General features: G+C 34.1%; 1 protein-coding gene across 3 annotated transcripts in view; it reads left to right on the top strand.

Annotated features, from left to right (window-relative positions):
* LOC117102665 (tyrosine-protein kinase Tec-like) overlaps positions 1 to 22522 on the top strand; it is a 41664-nt gene that overhangs the window by 1080 nt on the left and 18062 nt on the right. For all 3 annotated transcript variants that reach the window (XM_033243045.1, XM_033243042.1, XM_033243044.1), the window contains exons 2-7: positions 7826 to 8083; positions 8665 to 8760; positions 10096 to 10177; positions 11205 to 11329; positions 19875 to 19979; positions 21482 to 21606. In XM_033243045.1, the coding sequence (XP_033098936.1) occupies positions 7940 to 8083; positions 8665 to 8760; positions 10096 to 10177; positions 11205 to 11329; positions 19875 to 19979; positions 21482 to 21606 (677 nt within the window). In that variant the 5' untranslated portion in view covers positions 7826 to 7939. The remainder of the gene's footprint in view (positions 1 to 7825; positions 8084 to 8664; positions 8761 to 10095; positions 10178 to 11204; positions 11330 to 19874; positions 19980 to 21481; positions 21607 to 22522) is intronic.

Genomic DNA, 22522 nt, shown 5'->3' with positions numbered 1-22522 from the left:
ATTATAAAACTCACAAAGTACATTTTTCAACAAAAAAGATACCTTTATAAATTTATAGAGGTTGATACAGCGTTTCCGTGCTTGCTATCACGATGAGCTGTACACACTATTTTGCTGCTTTGCAATCAAGTAAGAAATTGCCAGAGTGTCCAACCAATTCTTAAATTTTGAAACAATTAAAGGCCAGTCTTATAATTTGAATCTGAATTTTCCCATGAAACATCCGTCAACAAAATGGGGCATCATTACATGGTACCATCTTTTTGAACTTTCATGTCGTAATCAAGGTTAATTGAACCAAAGATTAGCCATCATGGGTGGCGCCCGCGGGGGCTGGAGCTGTCATGTGGTGTTTTCTGGCGAAAACTTTTTTAAAATATAAAGTATTCCATTTAAAAATTTCATATTAATAATAATGTATAATGATTTTTTTTCAATGAAAATTTAAGCATACAAGCGATCATACAGTAAATTGAGTTTAAAATAATTTAAAACTTCAAAAAATCCCCAACATTTTCTGATATAGACACAAACTTGGCAAACTTCGTAAATCTGAAGAGCGTTTGCAGTGTATGTGACATGCGTCATCAGCAAGGTACACTATCGAGGTCCACACACTGCATTCTACTGTACATTACTACTTGTTTCTTGCTATGTTTTTTTCACTCGGGCCTACATGATGAGATATTGCCAATGCAAATATGGACTTTGATATCATCTGTAAAAGTGGAGAACAAAAAGCTAAAAGATTGTTTTGAAATGAGCCCATAATAGTAGCTAGCGTGGAACCATGAAAAGAAGAAGCTTTCCCCCTTGCGTTGCTGAATTGCAGCAGAAATTTTATCGTCTAGGCCCGGTCTACCTCACCATTTACATTTAATACGAATGGGTTAGAATGATAGGTTTTTAATTATCAAAATCAATTCTAAGCCTAGGTATAGTAGTAGGACATGAACGTTTTATAGAGTAGGACATGAACGTTTTATAGAGTATGCCTAGCCTCTAGTTCAGATCCAACGCTTACTATAATACAGTACAGTACCACCTACCCGCCCTAGCTGACAACCGTGTACAGGTATATACGGAATCGTAATGTTGGCAGTAGTATTCTTCTGGCTTGTCGATATATTTTATATATGTCGATATATTTTTAAGGCGTTTTAAAAGATAAAATATTGTATTAAATACCATCTTTTACTGTAACGTTTTTGTATTTGATTTATACAGTACCTTCAAATAAACTTGGTTTACCTATGAATTCTGAAATCCATTTTATGTTCATTTTTAAATGCCTCATCCAATATTGAAGTCCACTATTGAAACTTGCATTTCAGCTCTCCAGCTGAAACACATGGAGAGTAGCGAGTGATTAAATTGAATCGGGGACCAAAAGTTTTCCACGGTTCAGCGCACACATGGTGGCCACCCAGTTTAGCCAACTGAGCTAAGCTGCTCTCTGAATCCCAACCATACACACAATTAACATCCAATCAGAATTGGGAATTGTTTTAAGACTACTGTACCAATAGCCACTCACTGCACTTTATTTTAATGATTAGATCAATCACAATCTGAAAGGTTTAAGGAAAGGAAAATATTTTTGAATAAAACTTGAACTACTAAAATAGCAATTAATAAAAGAAGCTTCATGGAAATTGCAAAGAATGCTTTCTTAGACTATACAGTGCGGTAGTAGTACTAGTACACTGATACAGATTATTTAAAAATGGTTAAAGAAAGCAGCCTGCTGCCCATGCATAGCCACAACACACATTAGCTGCAGAATCGTAGCGCACCGTTTATCGAATAAGATTTTTAAGCTGTTGGTTCTGTGTGCATTATGACCCATGTGCAGGTTAAAGAACGCTGTACAATCTTTGGAAAAGAGTAGTGCATTGTCTCCCACTGTACTGCCAAATCACTACCAGAAGGACCACACTGGAAATAAGTCTTTCTCAGACAAGTTGGAAGGCAGAGGTCGCCTTATGTTTATAATGAAAATAATACCCTGCAACCTTGTTAAGTTCCTTTGTTATCTTATTGTATTATGATCCCTACATGTAGGTCACCCAATAAAGTATTTCTGAAGCTAGTTTTTTTACACTAGCCGAATTTATTCCTGTGAATCGAAAGCGTATGTTCGCTTCCATAGCTCTGATTGGTTGTGCATTTTTTCCCTTCCTTTTTTTTTTTTTCATTTTCTTGCTTCACAAAAAGTAAAAACAGTTTGAACTATTAGATTTCGCTGAAGCAAGAAACTCTGATAGAAATGTGAATGTGCGTGCTCATGAACCGACTCTTTCAATTCGCGTGAATATATTTGCATAGTGTAAAACCGGTTTTAGGATGTATTTCAGCTTTTAAGGCCATTAGTACTCAGCAATATTCTTAGTTACGAGGTATGGTTTGACCTGGCCTAAACATTTAGATTACATTAGGCATTTTTCGTTTTGACTACGCGGCCAGTCTACTACGAACTAATAGAGCGTAACGGACATCTGCGCATGCTCACAAACCTTACTGGCTAAATCGGCGTTGTGACAGCTTCCGCGATAACCCCAATTTCTGAATTTGGCGTGGTGGCGACTACCCTAATATTGACCAATCAGATCACCGGATTGTTTGGCAAACTGCTGGTAACTTTTTTGTTAGGGGTTGCAATTTTCATCGCATCTGCGATCGAGCATTGTTCGTTTAATAATGAATTAATTATTAAAACAAGTGAGTAATTAAATGTTTTATGAAGGCCTATTTATACACATGCAATAAATGAGGAATGAATAGTCACCATAAAATTAGGTAAATCAGGGGATCTAGTGAAAAAAGGGCCTTAGGCTTAGGCCTAGGCTAGCCTAGCCTTGTCAGGGTGATTTTGGGTAAGAGAAAACACATTATCTGGTGCCGCTAGTTAGGGCATCCGCCGTTGATATCGTGGATCAAGCCTTGCTATATAAATACCTCTGTTTAAAATTGTTATTTATTTGTACATCATCGTTGCATTTGGCAAATTGCCGGAGCAGGCCTGACACCCCTCTTCTCCCGGTTAACGACTCTTTTGACACCTAGGCTAGGCCTAGCCAGGTAGATCCTAGCCAACAGTGAAACATCACTCAAAACTTTTTATTTTGTATACAGTATTTGACTAAAGTTTTTTTTTTAACATTTCATTTTTCAAATATAAAACAAGAGAACATTGTTCTCTGGTATTAAAACCATGGTCGACTAACTCCCCTCCGTAGGCCTACGTACGTGTGCTGCGTCGTCGTAGTTGCCTAAAGGCCAACTCAGACGCAGCCCGACCCGATTTATCGTCGGGGACAGTCTTAAGCCGTCGTGAGAAACATGTTTAATATTCTACTACGCGACTGCCTCCGACGCACATCATCGCTTCTGCGTTTATCTCACACAGACCCGACACGACAACAAATCGGGTCGGGCTGCGTTGGCCGACGCTGTCTGAGTTGGCCTTTAAAAAATGAAAACAGATCTTGGTGTAGTACGCGAACAGTGTCTTGGCGTTGCCGTCACGGTCCATTAGTTCGTAGTAGACTGGCCGCGTAGTCAAAATGAAAAATGCCTTTTATAACAACGAGGAAGATTGCCAATTACAGGGTTGAAAGATGCTTATAAACAATACAAACACAAGTTAAATGTTAGGCCAAGTAAAAAAAAAAAGTAGATTCTCTTATATTTAAAAAAAATGAGAATGAGGGCACTTTTTTTTTTACTCCGAGGTGGGAAATCCAAGATGGCCGACGAGAAATATCTACTACTTTCTTACTTTTACCAAGTAGACATATTGAAAGCAAATAATATTACATAAAATATATATTCTCAACCACGAAGGATCGCGAGAGGAATTTTACTGATGCGAGTTAGCCAGTTTTTCATACATTTTGTAAAATAAAGGAAATGAAAAAAAAAAATGTTTTGGCAGAGAAAATGGATACGCGAGGGGACAAGAAAATAGTATTTTTTTTTATTTGGCCTTACATATACCGTAAACTGCAGTATAGTTTCATTATGAGCTTTGGGAGTTGAACTAATGCAAGGCAAGCATGTTAAAGTTTAACCACCAAATTATAGCTGCACTCATTAAAAAAAAGGGGAAAAAAAACTGTTGTTTTTTGTCGTATAAACAAAAAGCAGGTCATAATACATAAACTACAGTATAGTCTCACTATGAGCTTTTACAGTTGTGTTTTGTCATTCAAAATAATCTGGCCTTGATGGGAATTGAACTAATACAAGGCAAGCATGTTACTTTAGCAACCAAATTATAGCGCCACTCATTAAAAAAAAAAAAAAGAAAAAAAAAACGATGCTTTTTTTGGTTATAAATTGTGTTTTTTGTTGAATTCCTTACTGTATGGAATTTGGAGACTGGTTACTAAAATTAAGATAGTATAATACATACTCCAATGTATTATACTATCTTATTTGAGATTAATCAGTGGTATTCACAATGGTCGAGGGTTTTGTGACCATTGGTAGAAATAAGTCTATTCCATTTCATTAACTGTTCATCGGAATTATTATGAAGACAGTCAGCAGAATATTCCTGAATAAAGCTGATGATCATAACTACGAAACTATACCTGTAGTTTATATTTTATGCATTGCTGCATGTAATGGACAGGACTACTGAACAGACCTAACAACTGATCGCATTTTATAGAAATACCGTTTATTCAATCGTCCTCGGTCAATGCCAAAATATAGATGGTGTTTGTAGCAATAAACTTATAGGAATACCATGCAAGTTCATTCACCCTTCAAATACTATAGTAGGTAGTAAAGAATAGAAGCCAAGCACCTACAGGTAATATGCGATTATATTAACCTTTGAGCAGTATATTATTATAATGCAGGCATTCATCATGATCAACAACCTAAATCGTTGACTTTCATTTCATTTGTCATTTATAAATAGATTCGTGAAATATACATGAAATAATTATGATAAATAATATGATGAGCCATGCAGAAACAGTATTGTACCAGTCTATTGTAATAATACACTGAAATACTGTGTACACAAATGCTTGGTATATCAACGTGTCTTCAAAGTACTGTTTGTTTATATGGTAATCTATATTGTACAGCATTTAATTTACAATTGTACCTAGGTAATAGGCCAAAAAAAAAAAAATTCTTGTGTTGGCCACAATTTGCGAAGATCAAAAAGATGTGTAGGTTGGTGGAAAAGAAGATAATCTTATTCCAACCTTTTTAGCTCATTAGAAAAAAAAATATTTTTTTCGTTGTGAAAAAAAACACAAACTAAAATGCCGAACCTCAATTTCGTACTTTTTGGGTCGGTCGGGCTTGAGATATGCTTTTTTACTTTCACCTGTGTATCAGATTTCCTTGATCTATTCAACCTGATGGCAATCCTACCAGGTACTGATTACTACTCCAGGATGGAAAGAAGCAATGCAGCCAAAGTGCTATGCTCAAGAACACAAGCGAAATGCACAGCGAGGGATTGAAACCCCGACCTCGAGGTTGGGAAACCAAACCGTTCCCGCTGCGCCAGACTGCTTCTAACAATAATAGACATGTGGTTACTGCATGGAAATGTCATTGTTGTAAAGTGGGATACAGCAAATGTGAAGTTACCTGTTGAACCCAATGAAATATTATATAGGACTAGGGACCTACTGTATTGGTGATGGGTACCATCATGAAAAGCATGGTGTTAATTCAATGAAAGGCCCATGTAAATTAAATCAGGCTCTGGAGGAAAAGCAACTGATTTTTCGAAGATACAAAAAGCATATTTGACGAAAAACTCTGGAATGGTTAGGAATGATATACTGATTTCTGAATATATATTTTAACGTTTCTTGGCCTCGATCAAGTGTGTGGTTCGGCGACGGTGATATTCCGTTGAATAACTCTTTAATTTCAATAAGAAATAAAGTTACCAAAGCAATGTACAAATTATTACAGGTACAGTTTTAATTAGGTAACAGAACAAAGTGCACATGGACACATCTGGTCAGAGTTTAGACGCCAATCGATCTCCCCTAATTTTCCTCTACCCAAATACTTTTACAACTTTTCTAATTAACATACAGTCAAGGGCCAATCAGCAGTAGTTGGGTTAATCCATTTTATACAAGGGTATAATTAAGCAATATAGACTGTACCAATTGTGTTACAATATATAAAACCTGGGGGAAAAGAGGAGTAACCACCTTTTCCACCTTTTTCAAACCCCAGTTTTTTAATATTCAAAAATTAAACATTCCAAGTTTTTTTTTGCTTTTTTGTGTTTTAGAAAAATCAGTTACCGTACAACATATCAACAAATATATGTGGCTTATCTAGAGGAGTGTTTGGGGGTGGGGGAAGGGGGAGCTATTGAAAGCTCATCAGGTTTTAGCCTAACCCATGGTTAGTGGTTACTAATTTTTGCAAAATCATTGATCCAATGCAAGTGACTAAAAAAGTCCTTAAAAAAACAGTTGAATTAAGTTGAATTAATTCAGTAAATATTGTACATTTAGGCGAGATATTTTTATGTCTTGTTTTGCGAACTTATTTTGTGAAAGATTGTCAGAGGATCGCGGAAAATAATAAACATAAAATTTTGATTTCTTATTTAGGAAATATTTTTGTCAAAAACTTCCAGACTGAGGAAAAAATGAAAATGAAAATTTTTTAAAAATAAATAAATAAAAAAAAAAATTTAAAAAAATTTAATAATTTGAAATTTAATAATTTTATTGGTGAATGTAAACAGTGTAGTATGGGATGGTTAAATGCTTTAGAATTTATATAAGGAAGAAATATTATAGGCCTAACGTATATCTTATTTTTGGCGATTTCAAGGCAGTGGCGGGTGTAGTAAAAATTTGAAAACTTAATTGCCCAAAAATATAATTATACTTTAATTCGAAATCATTCACAGGCAGTGGGTTTGCTAAACAAGGTGCATTATAAAAAGAGTCTCGCCTTACAAGAAATAAAATAACACAGTGGGCTTATTCGACTGGATCATTTCTTTTTTAATCAAATTTTTCGTTTAGTATTATTTTCATTCATCTAGTTCGTAAAATAGACTTCGTTGACATTGAAAATTAACGTAACCAGAGTGCGTTAATCAGCGTTAAGTTATCCAGGTGACCAAAACCAACATGGCCGATTGGTCAGTTTAGCAACAACATTTGCATTAATATGATTTAGACTAAATTTCAGAAAGTAAAAATTGTAATATTTACCTGCATGAAGTCAAAAAATAATTGTGGGCTAACAGAATTCAAAAACTGGATGAAAACATTTTTTTACGAAAAACCCATACTGCCACAATTCGAAGCAACCTTAATTACGCAGCGTGTATCGTGGTAACAGTGACAAAAATATGGTAAAAAAAAATGGTAACAAAATGACAGTTTAAAAGCATACACACACACATGCAAGCGTTTGGACATGCACTGTTCTGATTTATCAGTTGTTAAATTTGATTGACATTCTGGAAAAGTCCATTTAATTTGCCTACTAGGATATTGTAAGATTGTCTGGCATTTAGCATGCATGACCTGTGACCTGTACTCTTCTTGTTTCATCACAATCTAAAATAGAAATTATAATTACTGTACTGTAGTGTACATCACATGCATCGTCCTATCACAGGATTGCTAGACCAGGATGCTACAGCAGTGATTCTTGTATATGGAATTCAGTGAACTGGAAAATCCACATCCTCTGGAAACAACTATATCAGAACTACATGTGTAATATACAGTATATGGTACATCCTGTTGAAGAAGTATACCATGGAATATAATATTAAAATCTTTCTTTTCCCTTTTTCCAGATGTCTTGGAGTGTAGAATTATACACAGGGCTCTGACCGAAATAAAAATATATTTCCCTGTTGGAACATTAATTTTAATAGACGTTCAAGTGTTTATCTGGAGATATTAAAAACATGGGAGATAACGAATTGTTGACTGGACTGATGCTAAAGCGGTCACAAAATAAGAGAGGATTTGCGCCGATAAATTATAAAAAGAGAATTTTTTCATTAACACCCACATCTCTAAGTTATTATGAAGGTTCCAATGCCAATATGGTAAGTTAAAGTGATTTTATATTAACACTTTATAGTATTAAAAACATTATCCAAGTAAAATCAATATGTTTTTCATTGTAAAATAACAAGAAAGCTATTTTTTTTATTGAGGTTTTTCTATTGAGGTTGCTGTACTGATATCACAGAATCTGATCTGCATCAGCCAAAATAGCAAAAATATGGAAATTACCATATTCCTCCATTTTGGCTTAGTTTAAATCAGTCAGATACTGTATGTCAGGAGTATGGAAATCATGTCAGAAAGGTTACCTCTATCTAAACTACCTATATGAAATTTTATGCAACAAGTTTGTGTAATATTTTCAATTTGGCATTATGATATCACATCTATATCATATCCTTATATGGACATAAATGATAATGATACCATGAGATTACTATCTCTGTACATACTATCATAATTAATGTGACAAATAAATGTGATATGCCCATATTTTGGTGTTTAATATTACTTATTTCTACCAATGTGTTTGCTATGCTATCAAAATAGTATCTTAAATAAATAAAATAATGAATAATCGTTTTTTGAACAATAGGCAGAGACTTTCTACTTTTTTCAGGTCAAAGGTCAAAAGAAGGGGAGCGTGGACCTAAAAAATGTCAAAGTAATACAAGAAGTTGATAGTCAAGCATTCAATAAACCATATGGAGTTCAGGTAAGAATAGTTTAATATTAATTTTTATAATTTTAGTATCAGGCATATAGGAAATAAATTTTTAAATATTTATTTTTTTTTTATCCAACATCATACAGTATATTCCAATAACAGGATAAATATACTTTCACTAAGTAAACAAAAAAAAATACATCAGAACTTATTTTCAAACTTTTGAAATGTTTTACCTTATCAAAATGTTATTGTATGCATTTGATAATGACCGTAATTTATAGCAAAGATAATAAATAGCAAAAGATAGAGCAGTTCACGATATAGTAGAATGCCTCATGAGGGCGTCCATGAGAGCAATTTTCCTCCACCCGAGTGGCGGCGCTACACATTTGATCTCGGATTTATTAAAGTAGAGATCATTGATTCGATCATATACTCTTTGGTTTGATTGGTTGGATAACTCTCTGGTTCATTTGTTTTCATTAGTTTCTCCACTTCATCAAATAATTTTCCTCCATTCTAGAGAGGGCAGATGTTCCATCAAATTTAATGCAAACTACGCGAAGAGCTCATTCTTCTGCTATTTACGTTCATTGTAGTTCACTTTTGGGGATTTCCTATCTCGCTGTCTCTTGTTCAAAGATTGTTAAATAGCAAACTGTGTATTTATTATATATTTTTATTCTTTATTTACTGCGATTGTAAATGTTATTTTTTTTACCAATGTCATTATTATTCATTAGTTTATAAATACCTTTCAACTATTAACTTATGTTTTAGTAAAGAATGTTTACAGTAACTACACCTTTTTTAAAAACCATATGCCTTTTTTTTTAATCTTTTACTTAATGTTTTGTTGTTTTTTTGTATACATTGAGTATCAGATACCATATTTAATGTATGTTAATATTGTTAAGAGCAGCTTTCTTAGCTGGTTAAACTGGTGGTAGCCCCTGTGTGCGCTAACTGTGGAGATTTCTTGGTTTTGCTTGTGTTTCACCTGGAGGGCTGAAATGCAAGTTTCTAAAGTACACTGTCTTTCGGATGAGACGTTTAAGCCGCGGGCGGTTTGACCTGCGTATGCTCATGTGTATGTAATGCCGGGCACTTACTGCGTCCTACGACCGTCGCACAACAAATCCAACTCCGCTCGCTGTAAGCGCTAGACGATGTAACGCTGTCTACTGTCGTCGCGTTGCATTCATCATATAATAACGTTGGCCGACGACCGTCTTGCGAAGTGAGTACCCGGCTTTAACGATCCCACTGGTTTGTAAGACTTTTGTGTTTTATTCTTGGTGTGTGTCACGCTGAAGAAATCCAATCCAGGATCAATACAAGTTCCGTATTCTGTATAATATTAATTTTTTTTATTTATAGATATGTCATGAAGATTACAAGCTATATTTCTTTACAAGTTCAGAGGAGGAACGCGCAGATTGGATTGCACAACTTCAAAAACGTAAGACCAATTGAATAAATTTATTTAGAGCCTCAAGTCACATAAAACACAAAAGAAGAGGAGAATTCAAAAATACTGTACACACAATGATTATTATCAGTGGTGGCCAGAAATTTGCCGAAAAGGGGTTCAATAATTCTAAAGCATTCCAAACCAAGGGGCCACCAGAACCTCTGTCAGGGTCCCAGATTGAAATCTCTGCTGTGGTTTGTGGGAAGGAGGATTGGAGGGAGATTTTATGGTTTAGTTCATCTGAGTTGTTTTATTTTTTTTCTCATTTTCCGGTTTTCTTCTGTTACTGTAAATCTATTTCTTCTCCAGTATAGTAAAAAATACAACAAAAAAAAATGCAAAAAGCGCTCCAATCTTCATAACAAAGTACTATTATGATCTTATGTTGTTGTTGTTATTATTGTTATTGTTGTTATTGTTATATATGTCCATTCATATAGTTTTTATAATATATTAATATTCTTATAGAAATATATTATGTCATTAATATTTTGTATTTGCTCTTTGTCCGTCTGTTGATGGAATGAATGTGCGTTATATCGCTACCACAGCAGAAACATATCATTTTTATATATGTATATTCATATTCTTATAGAAACATGTTATTTTTTTTATGTTTGTTCATAAATTTTTTATTGCTACAAGTATTTTTTGTTCATTCTATTAGTCTTGTTGAAGGAAGGAGTTTGTTCATATACTTTTCATATTGATATTCTTACAGAAAATGATATTTTTTTATATTTGTTCCTACTTTTCATTAGTATGTAAATATGCTTTTTTGTGATTGTATATATGTATACAAGAGGTCTCCCTCTAATTAAAGACCATCTCCAATTAAACTTTTCTGTGGCCCCTAATGAACAACTGTCTTTTATCTTTATTATTTTAATTAGAGACCAAAGCTGCTAACGACCATTGGAACACTGGTTCCAAAAGTGATTGAAGGGAGACTTGTACTTAAATATTTATATTATTCTTTATACTTTCATTGATATTTTGTGTTTATTCATGTTAGTCTGTCGACGTAATGAATGTCTGTTAGATCGTTATCACAGCGGAACTTGGGCGTCCAAATGGACCTGCTGTGAACAAACACACCAAGGAGCCCCAGGATGCAAGAACTCATTCAAACACGATGATGTAAGTTATAGTAATTTATATCCAAATATGATAATAATATAGATTTTCTTGACAAAGCCTCTAAGTTATAGTAAAGGTACATAAATATTGAATGTACAGTAGGGGAGGGAATGAGCTGTTAGCCCATCGATTTTGTGTGGTAAGGTGGCCAGATCCTTTCCAGGCCGACTTTTTTTTCTCCCCCCAAAAGTGCACAATTTCTACTATGAACATTTTTTTTATATTTATTAAAACCCGTAGTGTTCAAAATATTATCTGCATACACAGATTCCTGTTTTTTTGTTTTTTTTATTTCAAAAAATTGTAGTCAGTCAATTGAATTTTATTAAACAATATAGAGCTGATGGCACTTAGTGAAATTAAAAAGCTAAGTAATATTTTATGTGTGCTTCCTATGTACCTAGTCCTGTTTGATTGTAAATTTAAAGGTAGTATATCCATTTACAAAGTGAGGGGAAATACTTGGGTTACTATTTGGATACTTTACTTGTCTAACGTACCAACTGATTAGTGAGGCAAAATGATACTTTCTCAAAAGGATACATTATTTTTTTTTAAGTTATTGCATAACATAATAAAACCACATGATATAGCATTGTTATATTGAGAAATACCGCAAAAATATATTACCATCGTGATTTATTGCTAGTCTTAGTGCCAAACCACATTTGGCCTCTGTACACACCACACTAAGCACAAAATAAACATTGGGTTGACTTGGTGTTTGTCTGAGCACTCAATTTATTATTTATTTATAGGTTGCTATCTGCAATAATTCTGATTGATGTATTTCACCTTTTCCATTGTTTTATATGATATTTTTGTGAAGTGTTTTTTGTTTTAACTTTTAGTCAAGGGAATTTTAATAAATATATATAATAACCACAGCAATTCAAAATCAGTCAAGAAGGTAGTGATGGCATGACATCACAAAGACAGGCAGCTATAGTATAGGTCAATTAGAGACCACTTTTGGGACTGGTGTTTCCATGGTCTTAAGTAGTTTTTAGATTAATAAAGATAAAAAACATTGTTAATTTTTTGGACCACAAAAGAGAAGTCTTTAATTATATGGAGACCTGTACTATTGATATCTAGAGATTCATAACTGGTAGGGAGCAGGGGTAATTTTCAGTAGATTACAGGTAATAAGGCTGTTTAAGTATTTTTTTTTTAAATGCCTTTTATTTCCAGCTTGGTTTCCATAACAACTGTTACACCTATCGCCAACAGCTTTTGGTAATGATTGGTCGGTTGAATTGGGGAGCCTTACCGATTGCGTCTGGGACTGCTATGCAGTACACTGATATGCAAAACTGTTAATACTGTTTAAGTATTATTGTGTAAAGACGAAGCATAAAATAGGAAATTATGATAAAAAAAACAAGGGGTCGTCTTGTACGTGCAGCACATACACATTTTTTATTTTTTTTATTTTATTTTTATTTAGTGCAAATTTGCTACTTAAATGATATGAAGCTACTTACTATATGAATGAACACAATTTTAAGTGCAAGAAAAAAAAATTTTAATGAACATTTAAAAGCCCATAAAATTATAATGGTAGCGTATTATTTGGAAAATTAGCCCTAGATTTGGCTCCATTTTTAGCCAACTAGATGCAGTATCAAGACCATATATTTACCTACATTGAAGTCCAAAAATAATTGTAGGCTAACAGAATTCAAAAACTGAATGAAAACATTTTTTTTACGAAAAACCTATACTGCCACAATATGAAGCAACCTTGATTACGCAGCGTGTATCACGGTAACTATGCAGCCATTTTCTTTTGTCGAGTATTTACCAGTTTTCTATTTGACCGGTCGTCTTCGTCAAGTAGGATTACCACTGTGCAGGTGGGCGTGGTTTAACGAAGAACGACCAGGAATACGGCCATAGGGTTGTCTTAAACGTCAACATACAAAAATCTTCTCAAACTCGGGTGGTCTTAATACGCAGATTACTTTTATGTGTACTGCTGTACAGTAACTTGTAATTGCAAAGTAAGAAATTCAAATGTTTATGGTTGGGCCCAACCCTGGATGACAAATGACCCAGAAAACAATAGCACTACATTTATCATCTAGGCCTATTGAAATTTGTAGTGGTAGCGTAGGCCTATTGGATGTACTTCAGTTCCTCTTCATAATAATGTATTATTGAAGAGAAACGGAAAAAGGAAGTTTACCTTAAGGTTAGCGTTCTGCAAATTTCTTGCTTCACACTTTCAAGCTTATTTGAGATCTAAGTTTCAAGCCTTGGCCCAGCAGCACCAGGGACCAAGTGGCGAGAAGTTCAGATCATGAAAATTACATCCATGTTCTTATACGATATACAATAATTTCGAGATCATTATCTGTTCTATTAGTGTCTACATTTTGTGTATACAGTATACTGCATAATTACTATATATCAATGAACCAGTTCTACATAAGCGAACGTTTTTTCTCCTGGACCATATAGACTCCTCCCCCCCCCCCAAAAAAAATAAATAAATAAAATAAAATAAAAATACTGTTTTGTTACCTGACAGTTGGCTGCAGCCAAAAGTTTGTGGACCATTGCTTTAGGTTTATCTTTCATTGTTGAGCTGAAAAACATAAACTATATAATTCATGTTTAATGTATATACTTGGTATTTAATTTATTCACTTACAATTTAAAATTTGAATGAGAACATATTTTATTATGGAATAATATAATAATATACTATTATACCATTCTTGGCTCGTCCACATTTATCAACTTTTTCACAAGTGTACAAACAGCGCACTATCGGGAGAGGGTAGACATACTTCTACTTATGCATGAAAATGTTCATTCAAAATATCATGCAATATTTAGGCCTAGTTCAGACTAGGTGGATAAACATGGCTCAACTCACCGGGTTTGTCTGAACTAGGTGGCTTATCTCAAGCCGGGCTGTGTTCCTATAGTAACTAGGCCTGGAGCGCGCCTGGAGCGCCACCGTGTTTAACTTTCCTAAGCCGGGCTTTCATCGTTGTTGGGGGGGTCTTGCATTGACTTCGGGTGACGAAATGACCAATCAGCATTCAATTACGTACGCTGTGAGTGAGCGTACGTTTCGCGAGCAATGTTTTGAAGCATGTTTCCTGGTTACGTTTCATTATTATACAAGTTCTCGTCTGGCTAAACCCGCTAGTCTGAACGCCCGGCAAAGTTAAGCCGGGCTTAACTCAAGCCTGGCTTACCTTCAAGTCTGAACGTAGCCTTAATATAGTAGATTTTTATGACCAATAATTTAAATGCAACTATAGCTATATTATACATTTTTATGTAATCAAGTACAGTGTTTCAGTTGACTTCTTAAAAATGGAAAATGGTTTTGGAAAATCAATGTTTTTTTAAGTACATATTCAGTGGGGAGGGAGAGGGTATCGAAAAAGAGTACCGTTTGACACTTGTGAAAATGTTGATATTGTGAATGACCCCTAGAGGTTGTAGTTCAGTGAAAGCTAAGTCGTTTCAATTTGAGTCATTGAAACTCATTGCATCCTTTTAATAATGAGCAATTTTTGACATTTTCCAAAGATTTTACTTCAGGTTGTTAAATTACTGTTCAAATAAATATACTAGTGCACTACATTGGCATACCTCCAGCTTAAACATGTAACTTTTTGTGACTTTGACCTTTTATCTAAAAATTTAATCACATTTTTCTTACACCAATATGTACAGTACCATTTCACTAAATTTTAAGATGATCCATTTTAGTTTAATTGTATAATCTTGCTAAAAAACATGCACTGTAATACCAAAATTATATAAGTTGAAGGCCAACATATAACTTTTTATGACCTTGACCTTTGACTTTTATTTCAAAATTTAATCACATTTTTCTTACACCAATAAAAACATAGAGATGAACAAAGAATAATGAATACATTGGTGAAGATAAGGAAAATGACAATTTAGATGTAGAGAGATGGAGACTTTTATATCATTATGATAATAGTATAATTACATAGTTAAAGAAATTTTCAATCAATGATTAACTGCCTGCCAGTGTCAGAGCATTTCCTCTATTAGAACCAAAAGTAATGTACAGTACAGACAAAACAGACATGTCTTATAATAACAATATCACAAAACAATAAAAACCACACATTACACAATACTGTTGACAATATAGCTGGATCATTACTAACAAACATAAGTTATTTCCAAATAAACAAGCAACTAGAGCCTACTGATATTAATTTCCTTTATGATGTTAGCATGTAGGAATTAACTATTCCAAGAAGAACGTATTATACTATCTGAACTGACATTCAGTATAGTATTTCCATAATCCTGCATTGTTATAGGAAGTGCTATTGTTTACTCACTGTGATGCATAAATATTAAAGTAAACCATTTCCTCAAATGCTTTTAATTCCTTTTCATTACCACAGTTATCAAACCAATTTAGAAATATTGTAATTCATTTTTTTAATTGAAATATATTTTATTTTTTTTTTTATTTGCTGTACCTATAAATATGTGAAAGAAATTGTATAGTGGATTAACATTAAGAATTAGAAATGTATGTTTAATTTAGTTGTGTTTAATGGGTTTACATTATGATCTTCTCTATTTCCTTCTCATATACCTCAAATTGCTAATACTGGGTCGTGGGCTGAAATATCCCAGACTGCTTTAATACAGATAAGTCATTTAAAGATGGTGATTTTGGTAAGGAGAAACAACTCCATTAACTCGGATAAATAAATATAATGTTTTTTTTTTCTCACCACAGAATGAGTCTCTTTAGTAATATAAAAAATTAGGTTTAGCATATATAGGTTTCCTAGTCTTCCCCTTCCCATCTTCCATTGAAAATGTTCAAAGCAAAAAAATCACTCTCAAATAGTTAAAAATCACCTTATTTTGCGAGCTACTGTAGCACCCCTTACTTAATCATCAAACACTTCACCTTCGTGCCCCCATCTCCATTTCAAGACTACTGGATATGCTACTAATAGTAGGGGGTCTGAACTCACAGGGGGAGGAGGGGAATTTAGATGTGGATACCCATGTGTATGACCATGCTTCAAAAAAAGGGCCTAAACACGTTTTGCAATGTAGAGAAAAGCACCTCATTTCACATAATATATTAAAATCTTTCTCCAAAGTATTGGGAACAAATCAACTCAAGCGGGAAAGAAAAAAACTGCTGAATTGTGTGCCTGGACTTACGTTTGGTGTTTAATTCATCGCACCGTGTGCAAGGCTCCTGGTAAGACGTGCATTTGCCGACCCACTGCTGGTCTGACTCCTGTCTGCACTGGGTCGGCGGGGGTCAACCGAAACACATGATACCCAATTTAGCAATTTGATAATTTCTGGAAAACACTGTTATAGTTAAATGCAGACTGTCGTAAAATTGAAATTTGATAAAAATTTTGACTTTGACCTATTTTGAACTATTTTCAAGATGACCTCATCAACGATGCATCTCATTTTGTGGTGAGATGAGCACACTGTCTCCATTGGGATTTAATATGTTTGTTCATCATTAAATCGCTCAAATATGCAGTTATGCTTATAAAGTATTTTGAGGGAAGGAAAGTCATTCTGTTTGAATTCCATAGGTGACTCCCATGTCTTAAGTAAATGGGAAAGTCCCTTTCGTTTCCCTTGTAGTTTGTTTTCCTTTGTGGAAGTTGTTCCTGTACTTGTAGTGGTAGGGAAAAACATAATCATATAGGATATCAGTCTTAATATCTGTCAAATTTTCATTTCCAAATGTTATTGTGTAATACCACATAGGAATTAGTTTATCCTCCATGGTAATAGTATTTACTGTATCTTCCTGTATGGCAGGCAGCATCAAACTTCAATCTACTTCTTAGTTTTACTTCTTTAGTTTTAGTTACTGTAATAGCTAGGAAGAAGATGGCTTTTTATTCTAATAAATAGCTACTTATTTTCCATTGATCCCTATGGTGATAAAAAACTGCAGAAGGCAAGACACATTCTTCTTGTTTCACGAACCAGTTGCCTGCTAGTAATGAATATTTAGAAAAAATGATTGTTTTTTAGCCTTTAGCACATTGAACCTACGTACGTACGGAAATTCATTAGCAATTTTCATTTTACTCCAGAATCGGCCAAGTGGAGCCTTTTAAGGAGTATAAAACATCAAAAATACTCCCTTAAACGTAAAAAACAGTGAAGCGGGAGTAACCCTATCCCCCTTGTGCTCTCCTGCTTGGACCCATCCTTCAGGGTAGTAGAGCCCTAAAAAACATGATTTTTCATTATGCCACTGTTTGTACTCGTGTAAAAATGGGTGACTCATAAAAATATATAAAAAAGTGTCTGGCTAAAGTTTGTTCTGTATATAAAGAATTAGGCTGTACATTAGGAAGTAGTCAGTACTTCTACTACCAGGAAAATAGGATTACATAGACACACCTTCCTACAGATTATGCTGTACATTACTTCTCCATTAAGTTTAATTGTTCATGTATTTGGCTACGCTCAGACGTTAGAGATATATGCTAGTCGAATCTAACGCCGGGCGTACGTTAATCTGTGGTGTAACAAGCGAGATGTCCTGACTGGAACGATTAACGAATGCTAGCGTATTTATTTGCACGAAATATTCATATTCGTAATCGAGCGTTTTATTTCCTGTTTACATATTGTGATTGGTCAAATCTTGGCCGAGTTCAAAATCATTGATGCAGTGGCGTACGCTAATCTGGAGTTTGTTGCTGGATTACCGTACGCCAGTGATTGCACGATAATAATGGCGTTCGCTGTGCCGCGCAAATTGTTGTGTCTGAACATAGCCTTTGTTCGATGACAAGAAAGTATTCTTGATTACATTAAAGATAAGTTATTGAAATAATGTACTGTAATATGCAGCTTGCAACTTGCGTGACGACGTGACGCTAGAATGGATAGAAATTCAGCAAATATTAATAAATTTAAAGAAATCATTAATCTAATCTAACTTCTGATATTAAATTAATCAATTACTGTATGTATATTAAATTAATTAATGTATATGTTTTTGATTTATCTTAAACTAAATATACTATTTAATTTCACATTTTAATCACATTTATTACTTAATCAAATTCTTTAATATTTATACTTTTGTTATGTGTTTTGTATTTTTATATTTTACCACGTATGGCCTTGCACGGCCTTGATGAAAAACACCCTTGGGTGATCAAGTTTTTCCGTGTTTAAATAAATAAATTATTATTATTATTATTATTCACTCATGCACAACTCTATTACGTTCCCTGCTCAACATTGATTTGTTCAAATTGTGTCATTGAATCCACACGACGACGCATGCGCAGATGAATTATTAGTTATGTCATTACGAAACCTGCCAAGTGTTCCAAATTTTTATTGTGAAAGTCACACAAAAAAAAATATATTCCCATGGTCCCACTGTATTTGTAAAATGTAGCATTTCTTTATTACATTGCCCATGCATATGAAAAGAGCAGAAAAAACTCTATAATTACTGCAAAATAAATAATGTACTATGAAGAAATTAATTGCCAAGATTGTAATTTTGTTTATTCACTCAATGTCCCTGCATCTACAGTGTTTAAATATGCATTTATGGCCACCTAGAGAAGTCATTATTCTCAAAAAGTTTTCTCACCTCAGCCACAACCATGGTATGGCTGAGGTAGTGTGGAATTTCCTATGTAAGTGGCCAGCATTTTTTTCCATAAACTCGGAAGGTCTGAATTACTTCTACAGTAGGTTTATGGTTCTACTGCATCATGTATCATAAAGCTCCATAAGGAAATTAGAACATAGGAAGTATTGGCTACATCTGGAATAACTGTACTTGTATAGCCTATCAGCTGGGCTAAACTAGTAGTTGTCCCAATGACAATATTGTCTCTGTTTTAAGCCCTGTCCAGACTATTAAATTTCATTGGACAAAAACATGTGACATGCCTAAATATGGTCATGATGACATCACATCATCACCATATATAGACACATTATGACTTTACATGGGCATATACTACAACAAGCTTGACAAAGCGTAAGGGATTTGGCCATAATTGTCATAATACAGTATCTGCTGTTACTAGAATATTTGGGATACCGTAGCGGTGGTCTTCAAAGAGGGTGATGTAATCTTTTTAATTGAAGTGTGTCAATTTAGATGGTAATGTTAGTGATGATGATGAACAAAGGGACAATTTTGTCAAGGACTTTTATCTGTACAGTTAAAAGTCCTTGATTTTATAATTCGATTGATTTATGAATTAATTTATTATAAATATACTATTATTATGATATTGATGGTACCATAGAATGTGTAATATAAAAGTTTAATGTTATGCCATGTTATAATGGATTGCCAATCAAAGTGACATGTGACATGTTTTTTCACTAATCAGCATTCTAGCAAAAAAAAAAATTGCCGAGCAGTCTTCATTTTCAAAAGTCACCATGCATGGGCAAAACTGCACTTTTAGTAATAACAGTAATATTAATGATGATAGTGTATGATGAATATTGATTGACCAAACGATGTGTCATCTTACAGAACGAACCGATAGTAAACGCAGTAAGGCAATGTCCTGTTTCAGCACCAGCCCCCGCCCCTGCCACTTCACCGCGCCCTGTACCTCATCCACCACGTAAACAGAAGGTATGATAAAAAACTTTTCTTCCTTTTTTTTTCTTGTTTTAAGGATTCTCTTTTGATAAGAAATTTTATTAATTTGCATTGTCTGTTATTGTATTGTAATTGATTTTATTGTGTCTATTGAAGGTACTAAAAACATATATAAAATACTAAAACTGTATAAAAAAATATAAATAAATCATGTATGGTTGCATGTTTTTAACTGAAATTGAAGACACTGGCATGCGTGTAGTCTACAGTATGTAAGGTTCATCAACATATTGTGTTTGTACTGGACTTGTGTAAATATAGTGTCTCGGTTTACTGACTGAATTACTTCCTCTCCTTTCAATTCATGGGTCATGTTAGTAAAATGGATTACAACTTATGTGAGATACTAATATATATGAGGCTTTTTGTGGCGAAAGTGTTAAGGTATTGTATAGTAAATAAGCTATGAAATATGGGAGCTCAAAAACTTGCCTAAAATTTTTTTTTCACTATAGATCAACAGTTTAATGTCCCAAAGTATTAGTTCTGGAAATGGTCAACAAATTGTTTATTTATTACATTAGTTTGATAATTCTATTAAACAATGTATGCAAATAATTTCGAAGGCAATTACTCAAAGTCATGTTTATTTTGACTCTTAGTACAGTAAGAGTGCTGTCTGTACTTTCACTTTCCAATAACTTTAGGCTTGAAATGTCCAGTGAATGACCCCTCATTTTAACGATTACATATTCAGGTATCTAAAAATACCATTAACCTGAATCTCAATTTTTGTTTTTGCTACAGTTTTATTGCCATTTTGCCACAACATGTCTCATATTTGCTATTGGCTGTCTGTGGTCCATATAAATCATTTCAGATGTATTATATTATAATCATTATAAAGCTGGCATCTTAAGCTCTGATTATCAAATTTGATTTGACAAAAAACAGTTGTATGGCCATATATACTGTAGTCATGATGTGCCATTACCGCCAATATTTGTTCATGATGTGATGCCATCATGACCATAAATTATCCATGTTACATTTTTTTGTCCTATAAAATTTGGATGAGTATAGGAAATAATGCCAGTAGGAAAAAGTGTCAGTAGGAATAATTGCCATTAACAAAAGAATAATCCATTTAAGAATAGGAGTATTGGTTAAGACATTGACTGGAGCTATCACACACCCATTTAATCCTACTCATATGGTAATTACTGGTTTTCATAATATAATTAGGAAAGTATCACTTATTTCTTAACTGCATTAACTAGGCCTAATTATGTGATTTATTAGGTAAGTCATGCTTTCCTAATTATTCTATGAACACCAATAATTAAAATATGAGTAGGATTAAATGTGTGTGTGATAGCTCCAGTCAATGTCTTAACTAACCCCCTTATTCTGAAATGGATTTTTTCATTTGTTAATGGCATTTCTTCCTACTGACACTTTTCCTACTGCCATTATTTCTTATTTCCATCTAGACGGCTTTTTAATAAATAATTATTTGACTTTGTTCTTTGAAGACTGTGATAGCTAAATTTGATTATGATCCCCTGCAAGAAGCGGACATAGCCCTTGTGAAAGGCGACGAGTATGTTATATTAGACGACTCAAGAGAATATTGGTGGAAGGCCAGGAATAAGAATGGGTGAGTGCATGTATAGCCTATAATGGGGCTAAAAATGTTATATTAAAGATTTGAGCAAGAAAGTTATTCTTACTTGAAGTAAGAGTAAAAGTAAGCACTAGATATTGCTATGGTGTACCTCCCAATTCAAAACCCCAGATTCCAAGACTCCTCTAATTCGAGACAACTTTTTTAAAGAACTAACTAACAATTTTCAATTTTTTTTACACAAAGCTAACCCTCTGATTGGAGACAAAACCCTCAGAACACCCCAAATTTTCATGTCCCAAAAGGTTGTCTTGAATTTGAGGGCGAATTGTATTTTTCTTTGATTATAAAGCCCCTGTTACAATTTAGCAAATAGAGCCAACGTATGCCGACGTTTATCAAAATTTAGGTTTACGTTCGCGTAAGTTGACATTTGTTTGTGACACATTTGTAATACGTGTGGCATGTGTTGTATTTGTTAGCTGTTCGTAGGGTTACGCAGAGGTACGCTGCGGTTGATTTTAAATTTTGGACATGTTCAGAATTTTGAACGTATGACAGCGTTCTGCTAAATACGCTATGTATGCGGTGAGCATTCGTTGTTTGAACGTTTCGCATACTGGGTGCACATTGGGTTTACGTTTTCTCTTCGTCCGTTATTTGTCCAAATAATAATACGTCAAATCCATCTGAAACTTAGCCAAAGCGAATGCATAATATATACATAGTGTTTGTCTGACTAAGGGTAATGAATGGCCAACGAATACTCAGAGTATACCGACCTACAACAACTTTCACAAGGCGTCCATCTAACGTGCTTGACGATAGTCAACCAATATAGTAACGTGCGTGCACAGTACAGCTACAGTTCATGTAGAGTTTTTCAGTCTGACGTCACAGCGGCTGCGAGTATCCCCTTTCCTCATCATTTCACAATCATGATGAGTGA

The sequence above is a fragment of the Anneissia japonica genome, unplaced genomic scaffold (genome assembly GCF_011630105.1).
Source record: "Anneissia japonica isolate Jap-2015-1 unplaced genomic scaffold, ASM1163010v1 scaffold288184_len555535_cov198, whole genome shotgun sequence".
Taxonomy (NCBI): Eukaryota; Metazoa; Echinodermata; class Crinoidea; order Comatulida; family Comatulidae; genus Anneissia; species Anneissia japonica.
This window is presented reverse-complemented; position numbering and strand designations above follow the sequence as displayed.